Source organism: Amblyomma mixtum, chromosome 7 (assembly GCF_055824585.1).
Source record: "Amblyomma mixtum isolate Tamu chromosome 7, ASM5582458v1, whole genome shotgun sequence".
NCBI lineage: Eukaryota > Metazoa > Arthropoda > Arachnida > Ixodida > Ixodidae > Amblyomma > Amblyomma mixtum.
The window spans coordinates 111,282,479-111,299,558 of NC_143018.1; the positions used below are offsets into that span (position 1 = coordinate 111,282,479).

Consider the following 17,080-nt stretch of genomic DNA (forward strand, 5'->3'; position numbering starts at 1 on the left):
TCCTTGAAGTTCTCTGCATTGCAGAACCGGCATCAGAAATCAAGCTACGATTTTCTGCAACTCAATTCGGGAATGTCGGATCGGAAACTGGACGCATTAGTTACCGGACTACCGCAACATTTTTGCTTATCGATGGGAAAACCTCATTTCTAAAGGCGCTCCAGCCACAATAATGATAATGATGATGACGTTGTCAGGCTTAATGCAACATACAAGGTACACAAGGTCCATATATGCCCGCCTGTCTTCCTCGTCTTCCTTCCCACCCTCGTGCGTCAGTTGTCCGAACTATGCGCGCCCTCCTATAGGTAATAATTACCGCAGAGAAAGTAAAGGACCTCTGATTGCTGATAGCAGTAGCTTTTTTGGTTACTCAGGAGTCAAAGTCGCACGAAACGGAATAAATCCTTGAGATTACGCAGAGAGTCCTATGGTGCGCGCAAAACTAAAGGGAGAAGGAATTGTTAATAATTTCAAGGGAAGTATTATAACAAGTAAGAGAATATGTATGTGGACGACACTACCGACCACAGCACCGGACCACGAGAAATAGCCAGGAAATCGTAAGTCTGATAGCATTTAGCAGGCACTTTCATGTTATGAGAAGCGGTATTCCAGTGTCCGCGAAAAAAAAAAAATCTATAACTGTTGGAGGCGGCGGCAAAACCTAGAAAGTAAACTGAAAAGACCACAGATAGCCAACCAAATATAGGAAAATGATAAGGGTATCTTTCAGAGACAGGAAGAAAGCAGCGCGGGACGGAAAATGAAGTTCATTTATGATTCGTTGGAGGGAATTACGAGGCAAGAAAATCTAGCTGCTGTTTATTCTTGTAATAATGCAATATTCAGTTGCAGTTGGTTCACGGAAGTATGACGCGAAACGATGGCGGAAGTCGTCCGGTAGAAAGCTTCCTAGATGGCAGAACGTTAGCGGTACCGATGGTATGAAGCACATGCCGACCAAAAACGTACACGCACCCATTCCTTTGACGACAAACTAATCACTCCTGTTCTTCAACCAATCAGCGGCACAGCGGTCGTCCCGTCTCGCGGTCAGACCGTAAAGTAGTACGTACTGTATAAGGCAGTGCAGTGGAGGTTACGACGACAAACAGGCTGCGATCTACTCGGAGCATCAGAAACGAAACATATGTCGTATAACCAGCACTAAGGGCCCCATTTAGCAGAAAACCAGGCGTCTGCTTTGTCGGGCTGAGAAAATGTTGATTGGTCAAAAGGGTTTTGACGTCACAACCCATGACCTCGCGGAAATTTCAAGCCCTCCACAACGATCACTCCCTACAGCAGTGGTGGTGTCACTGAACACTTCCTCACTGGTCTGCAAGGTAGTGACATCATTCCACTGCCTTTACGTAGTGCCTCTGAGGAAAGAAACGCATTTGTGCTGAAAAGTAAAATTTTTGATCCGGACTCGAACGACTGCTCCTCGATATCTGAAAAACATTCGTTCGACCGGGTAGAGGAAGGCTTTCTATGTCTTCTGGTATATTTTAAAAAATTTGGAATAATGTATATTAAAATAAAATAAAACTCACAGTCCCTGTTTGCGAAGTGCAATGCAAAGGGGACTCCAAGCTCCTAAGGGGCCCATAAGCACCATCACGACATAACATTACGGTGGAGCTTAAGTTTACCCCGAAATTTTATACAAGGCTGGAAAGGAAGTAGAAGAGCTCTCATAGACCAATAATTTCCTCAAAACAACAGGAGACGAAGAAGAAGAATTGGTGCCCAGTGCTGACTTGCTGCCAGCTCCTCGCTTCCGAGAGAACGACTCGTTTGAAGGTGCCTATCGCATGCTTTGGCCTGTTTTTCAGTACGTCTCATTCTCTACTTAGGTAAGAACATCAGGGGCTACTCAGCGAAGTCAGTGCATTACAATCTTTGTAACTATGTCATGGCAATCAGAAGATTCCCTCGTTAGCTTCAATCGAACTTGTTTTTAGATTCTGGCATGGTTCTTCAATCAGGACTAGCTAAAAAGCATTACCAATATATTGTCACGTATCATTGTAGTGTCCGCGCTCAAGGCCACAGGAAAGGGGCGTTATCATTTTTTGTTCGTGACGCGAGAAGCGACCGGACTAGTCTAAATTGATCGCAGGCATGAAGAGCTGTAGCTACGTTTTTCCAGATGACTGTAGGTGACCTTGACCTGCTATCTCGAAGTTTCCTCGCCGGCTTTAAATTGAGCGATGCCAGAAGCGGCGGTCATTCGTAGTTCCACGGCTGACGAGCACGTTTGTTGCTGCCGCCGCCGGCGAGTGATTCAGTTGTTTTGCGGGCGCAAGTCAGCCCAAATAAAGAGCTTCGTTAGCCAGTATTCTTGCTATCCTCCTAACCGCTGGACTGCCGTCACTACAACGTGACAATATTTTAAAATTAAAATATGCTTGTTTTGAAAATTTTTCTTTGCCACCTCTCGTGTAATGGCTTCAGCTGTATGTAAACAGGCATTCTATATTTTTATTTTTTGGAACTCGAGACCGAACTGTGGCCAATTCCCCATTCGGATATTGTGCGATTTCAGCAGGGGACAACAGCAGCCGTTGACTTAGAGCATCCTGATCATGAATATAAAGAAACGCTGCACATCTTTGGGATATTTGTATTTTTAACTTTTCCGAGCGCTCCAATTGGGCTTCAAGGAGACCATCAGGCCGAGCGCGCTTCCTTTGACATTTGTCCAGAAGCCAAGGGCCTACTCGAAGTTGGCGCTAAGAGGTTATTTCAAGTGACAGCATGAGATGTATTGGGTCTGTGTGACAGCCAGTTCATTTCGGCGTTGTGAACGGCACCAACATAGACTGCTACTTCTTAAATACAGGTTTCCCACTGTCTAATTGCAACCAATTTCACAGAATGCGCAATTACGTACACTGTGTGGACGCCGATGCACTCTTAAGCGTCTGTCGGTTGCCCAGCCTACTGCATGCGGAATAAGTACCAGCCGAGGTATGAAGAATATAGGTCAAGGCACATGCACACTGAAAATCAAGTGTAAATTATTGACGTTTTGCAGGCCGGCGCAACCCGAACCGAAGGTAGGAGCTCCGCCTCGGTTTACTTGGTGCCGCTTTCGCTGAGCTGGTCTCACACTTTTGCGTTAACGGTGTTCAGTGTTTCTTAACTTCCCTTGCTTTTTTTTAGTTTATGCCTAGTTGTTCCGGCTCACCCATTTCTCTGCTTTTGCACTGCTTCTTTTCATATATGAGCAGGGTATAGCTTTACTAAAGCTTTTCTTTTGTTTTTTACTCACTTTAGCCTAAAGAAGTTTTGCTTTGGACTCCCTTTGCACTGCTTTCGTGTGCTTGATTTTAGTTTTGCACTTGTTTGCCTTCTTACCCGTTGTTTTCCCTAACGCCACTTCTTCTGGTTCTTTTCCCACTTGTAAGACTAGGCACAGGTCACGCCACCACGTGGCATAACAGCACTCTGGCACAGGAGTTCCGTGGGTACCTGCTGAAGTGGACATGGTGAGTGAGCGTAAATGTGGCAGTATAGGAAGTACGCGGGTAGTCGTACGGTGGTAGACAGAGAGACGTCGGGTTAAAGCGTGCGTCACTGTGTCGCGGTCGAGACAGGCAGCTGTGTGACTGAATGGGAGCTGCGGCGAGGTAAACTGTGTGGGAATTCTGCGCCCTGTGATTAACGCGCCCAACAAACTTCAAAGTTATTTTGCCAAGTGTGTGCTCAAAACGTCATTTTCGCACATTTTATCGCACGAAGGTACGCAGCTGCCAGCTTTACAGCTTCAGTTTTTTTCTTAATTTTTGTTTTCTCCTCGTCGGAATGGTACGACACGAGATGTAAATGATTCCTTTCTTCTCAAAATATGTATTCGTAGCTACAGCGCACATCTTTTTCGCTGTCATTGTATTTTTTTACCAGCTCGCGCTGCCTTTCTCGGCTATGTATAGAGAAACTCACGCATCAAACATTTATTCCCTCGATATTCTTTCATTTGCAAATTACGGTTCAGTTTAGGACTTAACTCTGCAGTTTTCGAGCTGAAATAACGCTGCGAGGTTGCAATCCGGGAATATCTTTGACGAGAGTAGTTTCGATACTGCTTTAAGCGGTGGCATGTTTCAGACATAATTCCTATGCGGCCAAAGAGTTCGCTCGACGGCGGGCTCCGCTATCAAAGCACGTCGCTCGAACACATGTCCAACTTTATTGAGAAATTAACTTGAATACTGGAAAATTCCGAGGTAATGCAAGGAAAATATTGAAGGTAACTATGCAATATTTCAGTGTGTAGCAAAATCTTTCTTTATTTTCTTCCATCGCTAGCATGGAGCAGTTAAGATTGTCCTATAAATCCAACGCGGAACTCTTTCGACGATCGCAGCAGAGTAAATAGCAATACAAAATGCAAGCCTGATGACGGGAGATCTTCAGATGTATTGATTGTTATAGCGAAAGCTTACAATATGTAAAAAAACTGCGTTCACAAACTCTTTTCCTTTAGTAGAGGCTTTTGTGCAGAACTGCTGGGTATGACCCCCTACCTTTTTCATCCTCTATAAAGGCTGGTCGTCATCATCATCACCTACTTGACTAGGCCCACTGCAGGACAGTCCTTTTCCTCATCTCTCCAATTAACCCTGTGCCGAGCCAGCTGCGGCCATCTTATTCCCGGAATCTGCTACTATTGCTTTCTCCTACTATCTAGTCTGTTATCGTTAACGACCATTGGCTTCCTGACCATCGCATTGCATGCCCTGCCCAAGCCATGTTCTTTTTTTATTTCGCGAAGGATATCATTAACGTACGTTTGTTCCTAGACCCATTCTGTCCTCTTCCTGTCTCCTGACGTTACACCTATCATTTTCCTTTGCAATTGAGGCTGGTCTGGAGTTAGGAAAAGCAAGGAATTAGTTCATGGCAGTCAGCAAATTTCTTCTGCGTAACCTGTAAATTCAGTGGCTACTTGTTCTGGCAGTAGATGTTGAAATATATGAGGCGGTGACAAACAATTTGTCAAATCGATTTGACTAGAGGTCTAACTAGCCCTGCTCCTGGAACTCGTTAGGGAGACATCACTGGCGGCTGTGACTGGAAAACGGCGCCTATACTGCTCTAGAAAAGCTCTGATTTCAGCGTTTGCTCTGAATAACTGTACTCTCTCAGAAAAATGGGGAAAAAATTGCCATGGCGGAGAAAAAGGTGCTCGTAGAGACACCACTTCTCAGCGAAGCTAGCCGGGTATTATGGGTAATTGGTCAGTAAACTGCTAATGCCAACCCTCACTAGGCAGTTATACCTTTAACTTTCCCGTTAATGCTTTTTCATTTCGAAATTCAGTGTACCAGATAAATTGGGTAGGATTCAGTCAACCGACCTAACTGAACTGGATAATCGAATGCAACTCAATTTAACTAAAATGAAATGAAGATATGAACATTCCCCTTACACCGTATAGGAGACACGTCGAAGGTGTTGTAAGTCTTGCCCGGCACAGACGGTACACCACTACGTATTTGCTATTTGCAAAAGTAAGGCCAGTCATGTGACAGCGTTCAACTGGTCGAAAGACTGGTGAAATCGGATCTGGTCGGCATTCGCTTACATAACTGCTACAGCGAGCGTGTAACGTGGCGTTTAGTAGTAGGTTCCAGCCTGCTAGTCGGTTCATTTGGTGCAAAAATTAGGTCTACTGTAAAAGACAAGGACAAGAAGCAAAGAAATGAACACGGCAACACGCGCGCATGCATGACTTGGTAGTACTGGTCTACAGCAGACATTACCACGACGTCTTTTTGCGTCCCCTTATCTGCGTTTTTAACTTAGAAGCGCACTCTTTTCTGCCGCAGGATAAAGAGCAGGCAGCCGTCGGCCGCAACGCAGCCTCGCCTCCGGCTGCCAGTGCCCGCACGCAGCGAGGGACCAAGGGCGTGACGGGGGCAGCTGGGTCGACCTACGTAACGGTCACGCAGGTGAGGAGCTTTTCCCTCGCGCTTCACAAAGCACTTTCCTAGGTGCTCAGTTCCCATATGGTGAAGATGGACAGACAAGAGTAAAAAAAATTGGCTGTGGTTTGACCAATGGCCATCCCGAGTAGAACTGCGGAAGCAACAGCGCAGCAATCGCAGCGGCAGCGGCATCTCAGGGGGCAGTTTGACTTTCTACAGTGCGTAGAGGCGAAAGCGTTTTCTGCACCAATTTGATTGCCTCTGTGGCACTGGTGACCTCACACATGACTAATGACTAATTACTAAGTAATGACCGATTATTAATCAATGCCTAATAACTGATTAATTATTAAATATAAGTAATTGCTATTTAATGACGCTGAAGCTTCTCCTTTAGGAGTGGAACGCCAAAGCGTGTTGTAGCGCTGCCAGGGAGTCCACGGAACAACGCCACCCACCCATTCGGCGCGATGCCTTGCCCTTTGAACGAAACGCTTTTTGAGGAAAGGAAATGCGGAGTAATTCTCTGTCATCTCGGTGGACGCCTCAACTGCACCGTATAGGAAGGGAGGAAGTCGGAGTGAAAGAAGTCGGAGTGAAAGAAGAAATAGAAAAAGGGGGCCGCAATGAAGAAAATGGCAATTTTATTTCAGGAAAGGAAATTACGCAGTAACTGTCTCACACTCACTCCTCACGCATGCGCAGTTGGGCCTCTCCGGGACTCCGCGAAATCGCTCAGACCTAGCGCAGTGTTGCTTCCGAAACAAAACAGCTAAATCCAACGCGGGACATGCACCAGTTCTACGTTGATTAGTTCTTCGGGCCTGCTGTTACAAACTTACTTTGCTATTCGAGGCGCGAAGAAAGCGCTGGTCATGGTGTTGTGTCTGCGCACCTTTCGGTGTCACAGTGTTTGGTAATGACACGCTTTCGCCGATGCAGGCGCTCGCTAAGATAAGTAAAACAACTCACGTTTCGCAGCTTCGTTACGTATGTGCCTTGTAGAGCCGAACAACCAGCCCAATTCATCACTATCGACTAGGATTGCTTTTGTAATGTATTTCAAACAAAAGCCATGCTGGATCTGGAACACCCGAAAATTCAAAAGCGAAGTCTCAGACAAATTTCTTCACGGCGTACGTTAGCCAATCTGGCATTGGCAAAGAGCGTAGCGGATTCCTTCACTACGGCGTCCCTCACAGCCAGAATTTCTTTTGACGTTAAACCCTAATAAACCAAACCAAACTGAAACATCTGACAAGTCCGACAAAGTGCACGAATATTGATTCAAAACAAACACTTCCCGCAATCAACTTTCTCCAGATGTAGACCGAAATAGTCTACATGATGAACTAATAAATATCTATGACAGCAAAAGATTTTATTTCTCATTGTTTCTTTTTTACCGTGAACGTGCATTGTATTTAGTGCGCCTTCTTCACTGTTGCGCAGAATTATCATATCTGTAGGATTTGCATATCTTGCTTAACTTACGTAAGCAAGATATTGGTTCTATTGTCAACTCTGCCGCTCCATTTCGCTCACGCAGTATTCTAAATCAGGGAACTGTACTGAACCCGACTGAGAGAAAATACAAAATAAAACAGTAACTTCGCTGCCCTCTTCGGGCCGTTGAAGGAAAGACCGTAAAAGTGAAAGTATTTCTCACGCTGTGCCGTCGGCGTCCCCTCGCAGAACGACCGGGTCGAAGCTACCAGCCGCCGCTTCTTCGTCATGTGGGTGCTGAGCTCGGTGACCTTCGTGTCAGTCACCATCCCGCTGGCGCTGCTCCTCATCCCGTTCTCGCCCACCATGCTCGGAAAAAGGACGACGCGCCTGCCCTCACAGGTGTGTCCCTGCTGTACTAAGAGACCATCCTGACAATGGTTATGTCACAAAGTGCTTCTTTAGACCAGTGGTTGTGGGCAGTAGCGTGAGGCGCCCGTGTGAAAAGGAACAGCAAAACAATATGAGGGGACAATTAAACTCAGCCGTTAAGGGCGTGACGCAATAGTGTTGATGGCTCGCTTCAACTGTTTCTCTTTACACACAGTGACTTTTGTATCTTCACGTTCACACAATTATCAAAATGGTCACAACACTATGTCCACATTCTTGCCTTTGAACTAAAAAAACTGGCAGTGGTTTAGCTCTGGTTAAACCTGGTTGTGTTGCGAAAGCAACGGCTGCCTGGCTACGCTTAGGATTCGCTTGTGGTTAGGCGTTTAGGCCTTTTGGCCGAGCTCTATTGTTTATACACAATGAAAACACATAGTTAAGCATTGGTTACAACTTTATTTACACTAATGAATACGCTTCGATGGTTAGTAAAGTAGTGTATATTGGCAAACCGTATATATAACCTCGAAACGACACCTGCTCCCCTCTACTACGCACAACTGGCGAAGCGAGCGCCGGCGGCGCCATCTGGCGAAGCCGGGTGGCGGCAGCTGCTACGGTTGCTAGGCGACGGCTCAAGGTCATTCGTGGAGTCGCCGCCACGGCAAAAGTGCGGCGACGCTGAAGAGGCGAAGCGGTGGGCGTAGTGTTGCTCTCGCAACAAAATTGGTTTTGACGGAAAGAAATGACGCAGTAACTGTCCCTCATATCTACGTGGACACCCAAATCGCGTCGTAAGGGAACGGAGGAAGCTGGGAGTCAAAGAAGAAAGGAAGAAAAAGGTGCTATAGTGGAGCTGTCCTGATTAATATAGACCACCTCGGGATCCCTAACACGCACTGACATCGCACATCGCAAGGGCGTCATGTGCGTTTTGCCTTCATCGAAACGCGGCCGCCCGAGTACTCCGGCACAGTAGACAGCGCCATAACCACTCAGCCTCCGCGGCGGATGCCTAATCCGGGTCTCTTGCAGAGAATGCATCAGCTCTGGCACGGTGCACCAGGCGCCGTTGGCCTTCATGGTGTGAGTTGAGTAAGGCCTCCTCGCACTGCTCCTGTGGTTGGTTTTGTATACTGTGGTGTGCCGTGTTCCACTGGCAGCACCTTGATGTATGACATAGCTTTGTGCAGCTAGCGCATCACGAAGGAGCTGCCAGCAGTTGCTTCATTTTGTGTCCCGAGTTAAAATATTATTTTTTGAATATTTATTTAAAGGAGCATAGACGCCAATTTCTGTTTGCACATTTTCTTCCTGGTAATGATGGGTAAGCGGCTACTTTGTATAGAGCACAAGACATTCCGTTACGACAGTTAAATAACTGCTCATTCAATTTCTTCTCTTACCTGTTTCGGTATCGGTTTCAACAGCCAAGCGTGGTTACGACGTCAAAGGCCAGTCAGGTCACGTGAGGCATGATGAAAATGGAGATATGAACCGATGCTTTTTCACTCGTGATTCCAGCTCTTGAGCCAGGCTAGCTTTATCGAAGCACTGAATTAAAACTATTTAATTATAAGCGATTACAACGCACTACTTTTCATGTCCCACATGGCCTATACAAGCCTCGCTGAAACGGGAACCGAAGTAGCTCAGAGAAGAAAGTCGATTTGAAATTATTATTTGTCGTAGGCCAATGCCACGTGCTGACCCATAAATAATTCAATCTAACCCATCATTAAAAAGAATAAACAGGCAAACCAAAAACTCGACGTCTACACTTCTGAAAAGGTACTCTCGCCATCGTTACTCTCCTCCCCTCTCTCTCCACCCCCCCATGCAACCAACCTATGAGCCAGCTGGAGCTCGTATATCAAGTGATTGTGCTTGATACAGGACGCATTGTGACCATGCCACCCGTGGGAGAGCTCCGGTGGTAGTAGCCACTACGATGAAATGATTTCGAGCCGTTGGCCCTGCCAGTTCGCAGGCACTGGAATGTTTGTTAAAGGTGCAGTGAAGAGTAATATGAACTCGTCTTTTTGCCGCGGGAACTCAATCTACGCGTCCCGAGCATTCTTAGAAACTTGGATTTATTGCCCTGTGTGGCCGATTTTCCTAATTAAACCGAATTAACGTCCGGCTCCCGCCTTTTTTTCTTGAATTCTCCCGTACGATGGGAGGAGTCGACCAACGCGTGGAGTGCCTTTCACCGAGTCCCGTGGCGGCTTGCCGCTCTGCCATCGGCGGACTAATACGTAGTAATCCGTAGCAGCAAATAGTCCGCGCGTATTTTTATTTCTGCGGGCTTATTTTGGGGCGATATTATCTGCGAATGAAACTGTTTGTTCACGGAAACCTAAAAAACAAAATAAAGCGAAAGCAAAGCCTCCACGGCGCTGGCTGAAAGGCACTCCACGCGTTAGTTGACTCCGCTCACCTTACGGGATATATATATTTATTTTATTTACACAGTACTGCTAGCCTCTAGGTGAGGCTGTAAGCAGGAGCGGGAGAAGAAAAAAAACATAAGTGACATGCGCAAAACAAATCAAGGCACAACACGCTGCCTTCAACAAAATGAGATGCACTCACGAGCAAAAATAGATGATGGAAAGTTGCGTGCAGAAACACAAAGCAATCTCAAGAACACTCCGTAATCATCAGTTACAATCTGACAGCATTCATAAATGCTTCAGTAGTAGGGCATTCTACAATGCTGGCCGGAAGCCGGTTCCACTCACGGACAGTTTCCAGGAAAGAAAGAGTTAGCGAAGGTTTGAGTGTGACAGGAATAATCTAAGTTTTTTGCTATGATGCGATCGGGTGGTTCTTCGGTGTACAGGCTCTATGTAATAGTGTTTTCGCATACCTAGTTTATCATGAAACAGGAAGGGCATGTATTTTAATCGATCATACCGACACCGTTTTTGTAAATTGCATAAACCTGCCTTTTTTACTAGAGTACTCGCGGAAGTACGCCAGCTATATGATTGGTATATAAACCTAGCTGCTTTCTTTTGTACAGATTCGAGCTTGTCTATGTTGCCACGAGTGTGCGGGTCCCAAACAATTGATCCATATTCTAGTACTGGTCGAACTAAGGTTTTTACGCTATTAGTTTAACTTCGTTTGTACATTGTCGCAGAGTTCTTCTTAAATAACCTAATTTCCGCATGGCCCTCTTCCGCATGGCCCTCTTCAAAAAAAGAGCGGGAGCTGGACGTTAATTCGATTTAATTAGGGAAATTGGCCACACAGGGAAATAAGTCAAAGTTTCTAAGAATGCTGGGAACGTGTAGATCGAGTTCCCGAGGCATTAAGACGAGTTCAGATCCCTCTTCACTTCACCTTTAAGGTTTGGTATTGGCCAAAAAGGAACTGGCTTAAAGCTATTTCAGGTCCATATTAGTCATCAATGAAAATAAATATTTGATGCTTTAAATGCAGCATTGATTTTGGATATTAGCTGCACATGTAGACCCATAACACTTTATTTGATTCTACGTAGAGCAGACGTCCTGTTTAGAGCTCATGTTTTGATACGTTTCCGCACTACCGCCGCGGTGCGAGGGATCAGGTGGTTAGCACTTGTACCGACGCATTATCTTGGCGTACATCGTCCGTAATTTCTGCCCTAACCTCCAACCAATGTTAACTTCACTGCTAAGTTGCATGAAAGTGGTGTTACTGTATAGAAGATCTTTTTTTTTGTTTTTCCAAAATCTGAATCATCTTTCCTTGTTCACATGAAAACTTAAAAAAAGGGCAGGAGCGTTTAAAAAAAGCCATGAAAAGGAGTGGTGTTTGCTCCTCAAAGATCTTAAATGGTGTGTAACTCTGCATATTACTGCGTGAAAAAACGCATTAGGAACATTTTTTCTTTCTTTAAGCCAGCAGTCCATCAAATGTGTCGCCTGCTTCGTGCTGGTTTGCATACAAATTTAAGCTAGTATGGTTCTAACTGATCACACAGGTAGCTCTTCAGGTCGAAGGCTGAAAACACCTTCAGATCATAATCCTCCCAAACTGTTTCGACAAAAACTTCCACAAAGCACGAGTTGGTTAGCATCAAGAGCTGATTTTTTAAATATTAATCTAGGGATCGCCGAACGCAAGATGAACACGTCGGAAGCGATCAGCAACTCTCAGATGTGGCTAAGCGACAAAAAAAAAGTTGAGTATGGTTGCCTTTGAGTATCGAGGATACGGTTCCGGGTAGGAATAAAATTTCCAGCGAATGATCTTTCAAAAGTGGCTAAAAGCGCCCGCTGCGCGCAGACGCTGGGCCCGGACGAGTCGGCCCAGGATCCGGTGCGGGAAAGCGGCCTCAACTATCAGCAGTTCTGCTCCCAGCAGCTGCGCACCGTGAACCACTCGTTGCCTGCCGCCAGCGCAGCGGCCAACGCCTTCCGTGGAGACACGAGCCACTACCAGTACCGCGAAATTTTCTGCGTCTTCGACACCAAGTAAGGGTCCCTACAGATTTATTAAGCAGCCTGTACAGTACATCTGAGCGCGCATCCGAGTAAAAAAAAACAACAGCACAAACATGCAAAAAATCTAACAATATATTTTCGAGTTTTGTAGTAAACAGAAAATTTTCTGTTTTCTTGTGGTTTTCTCTTGAACTGTTGTTTGTAGTACTTTTCTGCAGTCTGCATAGTTGTGTAGTGCTTCTCTGTAGCAATTATACAAAATTATGTTGTTGCTACAAATTTCTGGTCAAAAACACTGCAGAAATTTTGCTGACGACGCCAATTTTCCTGTCGTGTTTTTTTACTGCGATGCGCTTATATATCGCCAGCAACGCGGCTTTCAAGGCGTACTCATTATGTTGGGAAGATACGGTGGACTGCGACTCAGGCTCAATGCCTCATAGATAAAACGCTTATCAGGGGCTACATTAAAGATAAATACATCAGCACAAAGAAAGCAATAATTCCCACATTTATGAAAAAACTTTTGCTGGATGCCGGTTGAACAAAAAAAAACAATTTATTTCAGCATGGTCAGGTAAATCAGGTGAATGAAAAGCATAGATGCATGGGAAACATGCATGCTCTTATCTTCTGGAACCAACTACAGCTGAATGGATGACGCAACCTAGAATTTATCACGCATCCCAAAAACGTTTGTGTACATGCATTTCTCTTACATTTGAAGCATTTTAAAAGCGACACAGAACCAGAAAACAAGAGCTAGCTATCGGGAACATGTGCCTTGTCCCCATCAGCATGAGTCATTTTTACCAGATTATGCGCGCAAATGTCTTAAACATCAACGGCTGCGTCAAACCGCTATCCGTCTACTTGTTGTATTAATGTACACCCTGCGTCTTCTTTGTGTAGAGGGTTCCAGCAGTATGTACCATACATTAAAAACTTAAATTAGAAAGCCGCCCATCGTTTTCGGCAATACCATTGCGCCATGTAACTTTCATGCCTGTGCAACGCTACCTCCACGCAAGCGTTGCCTATAAACCTAAGTGTCATGGGAACTACTCGAGTGCTCTACACAAGGATCACGAAGCCTGTGCGGAGGGGGCACAGGCAGACTTGGTACAATATTTTAACTGGACAGCGTTAAAGGCCCCTTTGACCATAAAACCCGGTGTCGGCGTTGTCTGCTTTGTTGGCGTCGGTGTTGTGAGAGAAAAATGACAAGCATGACTCTGGCAGGTGGAGCCCTGGGCGCAACCTAGGAGGTAGGTGGGCCACAAAAGTCACGTGGCCTTTCAGCGTCATCTCAACTTGGCCGCCGGATAGTGAGCAAACCGCACTCCATGGCACGTGGCAGTTAAATTATTAATTAGTCGCTCGGGAAGAGTGACCTGGGCCCCACACGTCTCACCCTTGGGAGCCCCTGCCATCGCAGAGCAGTGGCGCATTGCTGAACCGCTGAAAAACTGCGCTAGGAGCTGTAAGAGGAGTCCCAGAGATTTATGAAGGTAAATCGGAGAATGACCTTTGTATATGGGAATTAACCCAATACTGTATTGCATCATACCGTTAAGGCCGAGCTTAAGTGCCCCCTACCATTTTTTCCCGTTTGTATGCTACCCCCAAATCTTTATTTTTAGTGACTGGTGGACGGTTGTAGGCTGTAGGAGATAATTATATCTGTAGCGATGCATATTGTGTTTTGAACTATATTAATGTATTTGACACTGACAGAATCCTACTCGTCTGGCAGAATGGTTGCTATTAGGCATAAGTAAGTTAAACTCTGTTGTGTGCCAGTTGCTTTGTGCTTATTACCGACAGAAATCATGTTAGGACTTGTCTTACTGAGATATTTATTATCTGTCCTCGCAGCACTTCCTAGTAACGATGATCTGCTAGCCTTCTAACGAACAGGTTTGCACAGGTAAAAAAATACTTTCCTATATCACATCTCTTCGAGCTTACTCCATCTAACCAGCGCGGCTCTGGTTATGCGCTGGCTCTTTCAAAGGCTGAAGCGGTGCTGAGATCCTCGCCGCCAGAGCTGATTTCCCGCACCACATCTCACGTATCACACAGAGTAGCTACCAATGTAGTCTAGATGACATTACGCACCGCGCGGAAGTCTGTTTTATGTGCAGTATTTTATATTTGAGAGGGGTTTGCTGGTGAAGAACTTAAGGGTGTGCTTTGCTGCGTGTCTTCCCTTGAGAATGTAAAGAAAACATTATCCCGGAAGGACAGCGATAACCAATCCAGGATGGCAACCAACTGCGGTAAGAGCGAGATGGCGGTAACCAAGTGCTGTAACCAATCCAGGATTTAGTTTTGGTCGACGGCGGAACTTCCCCGGCGATGTCAATGGCAAATGCGGCAGCTACATGGCTGCCTTGCCTCCGCTATCATCGCTTTCTGTTGATGGCGTTTCACCATCCGCGCTCTCATGGAACGCTCTGTGGCAGGTACTACCGGTCGGCGGACGCCATCTACCTGCCGCTGCACATACCCTACGACTTCTGCTCCTCCATCATCTATTCGTCCGTGGCCGTGTTCCACGATGGCGTCCAGTGGAGGCGGCCCAGCCTGGACTCGGTGTTCGTGCCGAACCTGACAGACACCGGGACATCGGCGTTCAAGCACAGAGGTCACCCACTGCCCGTCTACATCACGCTAGGCGGCGAGCCAGAGGACAACGCCAACTTCACCAAGGTGTTCCGCAATGACGAACGGCTCGTTCGCTTCGCGCACGCCATGGCGGACTTCCTGATCGACAACAAGTTCGCCGTGAGTACTGTTATGGAAACAATGAAGGTAACGATCCACTCTTCGGATGCCTAGAAAAATCTTTCTCTTAGCGTTTTCCTATCCCTCACATCTTAGGACTGCGTTGAAAAAAAGGAGGAACGTTTTTGACGGCAGCAAAAGCGTTAATAGCAAAAAAATGGAGCCTTCCAAATTGGAGTCGGCGGATATACTGATTTTTGTAGTTAAATCATACGACATATGACAAAAATTACGTTCTTACACTATCTCTCGATAAAAATAAAGTTTGCACAGAACTGCTGGATATGCGAAGAAAGGAACAAAAAGGGCTACAAGCTGTTGTATTGCTCTCGCTGTCAAAGCATGAATCGGTCATTAAAAATTGCAGGGATTCGAACGAAGATCTCTTCAGCTTATAGACGTCGTGTTGTTCTAAAATAGGTAATTACATTTGAACAGTAATTCTGAGCTAAGCAATAATATTGACGTTGTAGATTTTAAGACACCAGCTCTCTACTACAGCAAAATGGAATAACTTGTATACGTAGCAATCAGTGTTTTTCTAACCATTTTACGCTAGTAAAGAAATCACGCTTTTATTTTTGTCTTGAAGCCTCTTAATTTCGTAAAAAACTCAAAATACGGCATATTTTAGCAGTGTTCATTATATCGGCGTAATTGCTCAATGCCCGAATTTCCTATGACAAAAACTTGCGAATACAGTCTGGCTTTTCGTTGGAAGTGCTTACGCAATTTTAATTCATCTAGCAAGTGTACTTAAGATCAGAACGTTACACTTTATAACTGGATAGAAACCTTTAGCGCTCATATTCGTGGAAACAATGGAATTTTCACTTTCGTTTTAGCTTCAGAGACAAAGTTTCAGAACAGGTTCTAGCAATTACTTTAAATACATAATGCAATTTTCTTGCTGTTCTTGAGTGACACATAATCGAAAATAAAGCTATTACCAGTATTGCAGTTACCAAACGGCGTTGTGGGTAGCAATCTTCTGGCCCCAAAGGAAACTTTCAGGTGCTCTGTAAGTAATAAAATTTCGCACAGTGACTTTGAAAGCGTTATACATCGATAAACTTTGCCACACAAAAAGCTCTGTGCGCCTTAATTCAATGTGAAAGGGCTCAACACACGACTATTAAAATTTCCACGCTCCCTCCCCCGTATCTTTAAGCCCCGATCAAACGCTCGTTTCATTGAAGGAGAGGGCGGGGATGCGGCTACGTCGAATCATTCGAGCACAGAGAATATACTGAAACCCTGGGGCCTCAGGGAGAGGCCGGAGAGATCCGTTCATGATAACGTGGGGTTTGTATTTCAACTGCCTTTGTTTCTTCAGGAGAGGCGCGGCTTTGCTGGGGTTAAGAAGCTGCGAGCTTCCAGAGGCCATTGGCTTTGAGAGCAGTGAAAAGCAGGAGGCCGAAACTCTTCTTGCTGTCACAGAGGCGCTCCAGCTGCAAGGCGAGGTGCGCCGTGATAGTAGGTGGTGACGATTCACCAGCGCATGTAGCACTCTCTTGCTGTGTGACACCACGGCTGAGAAATGCAGTGGAAAGGTCGTGTAAAGCGCATATTTTTTTTAAGACAAAAAAAATTGAAATCAATTAGCCGCTAAGATTTACTTTTGAGATTTTAAGAGATTTCAACGTGAGCGGACCTTTCACAACAAAAAATGATGGCCGATTTGCGTAGTTAGGCCAAATGCGAATTAGGTGCGCTAGCAGTTCGGTTACACTTCGGTTCCGGTGTTCAGATCCAGTGTTCACAGAAGGCAGTTGTTCGGATGGCGATAATGGGGTTAATGTCCTTATATGTGGAATTGGTCATTCTTTCCACTCATAGATCCGCGGGAGTCTTCCGACCACTCCTGGCGAAGTGGTGCTAGGAGCGATGCGCCTCGAAATTTCTATGGCATGTGCTGCCATTGGTGGGACTTGGGTTTTGCTTGGGTTGGGTTGCGACCCAGGTTGCTCTTTCCAAGCAGCCTCTCATGATTAAAATAGCTGCCGCCTGACACGGGCCGGTTGCTAGGCATATATATGACTGCGCAGGTTGCCCACTACCCGGTGGACA

General features: G+C 45.7%; 1 protein-coding gene across 1 annotated transcript in view; it reads left to right on the plus strand.

Annotated features, from left to right (window-relative positions):
* The first annotated feature begins 1,757 nt into the window (after window positions 1–1,757).
* The window catches only part of LOC149337219 (putative chitinase 10), a 35,826-nt gene continuing 20,503 nt past the window's right edge, over window positions 1,758–17,080 (plus strand). The window contains exons 1-5 of the mRNA XM_089554354.1: window positions 1,758–3,500; window positions 5,844–5,966; window positions 7,638–7,790; window positions 12,063–12,250; window positions 14,689–15,010. Of these exons, the coding sequence (XP_089410480.1) occupies window positions 3,498–3,500; window positions 5,844–5,966; window positions 7,638–7,790; window positions 12,063–12,250; window positions 14,689–15,010 (789 nt within the window). The 5' untranslated portion in view covers window positions 1,758–3,497. The remainder of the gene's footprint in view (window positions 3,501–5,843; window positions 5,967–7,637; window positions 7,791–12,062; window positions 12,251–14,688; window positions 15,011–17,080) is intronic.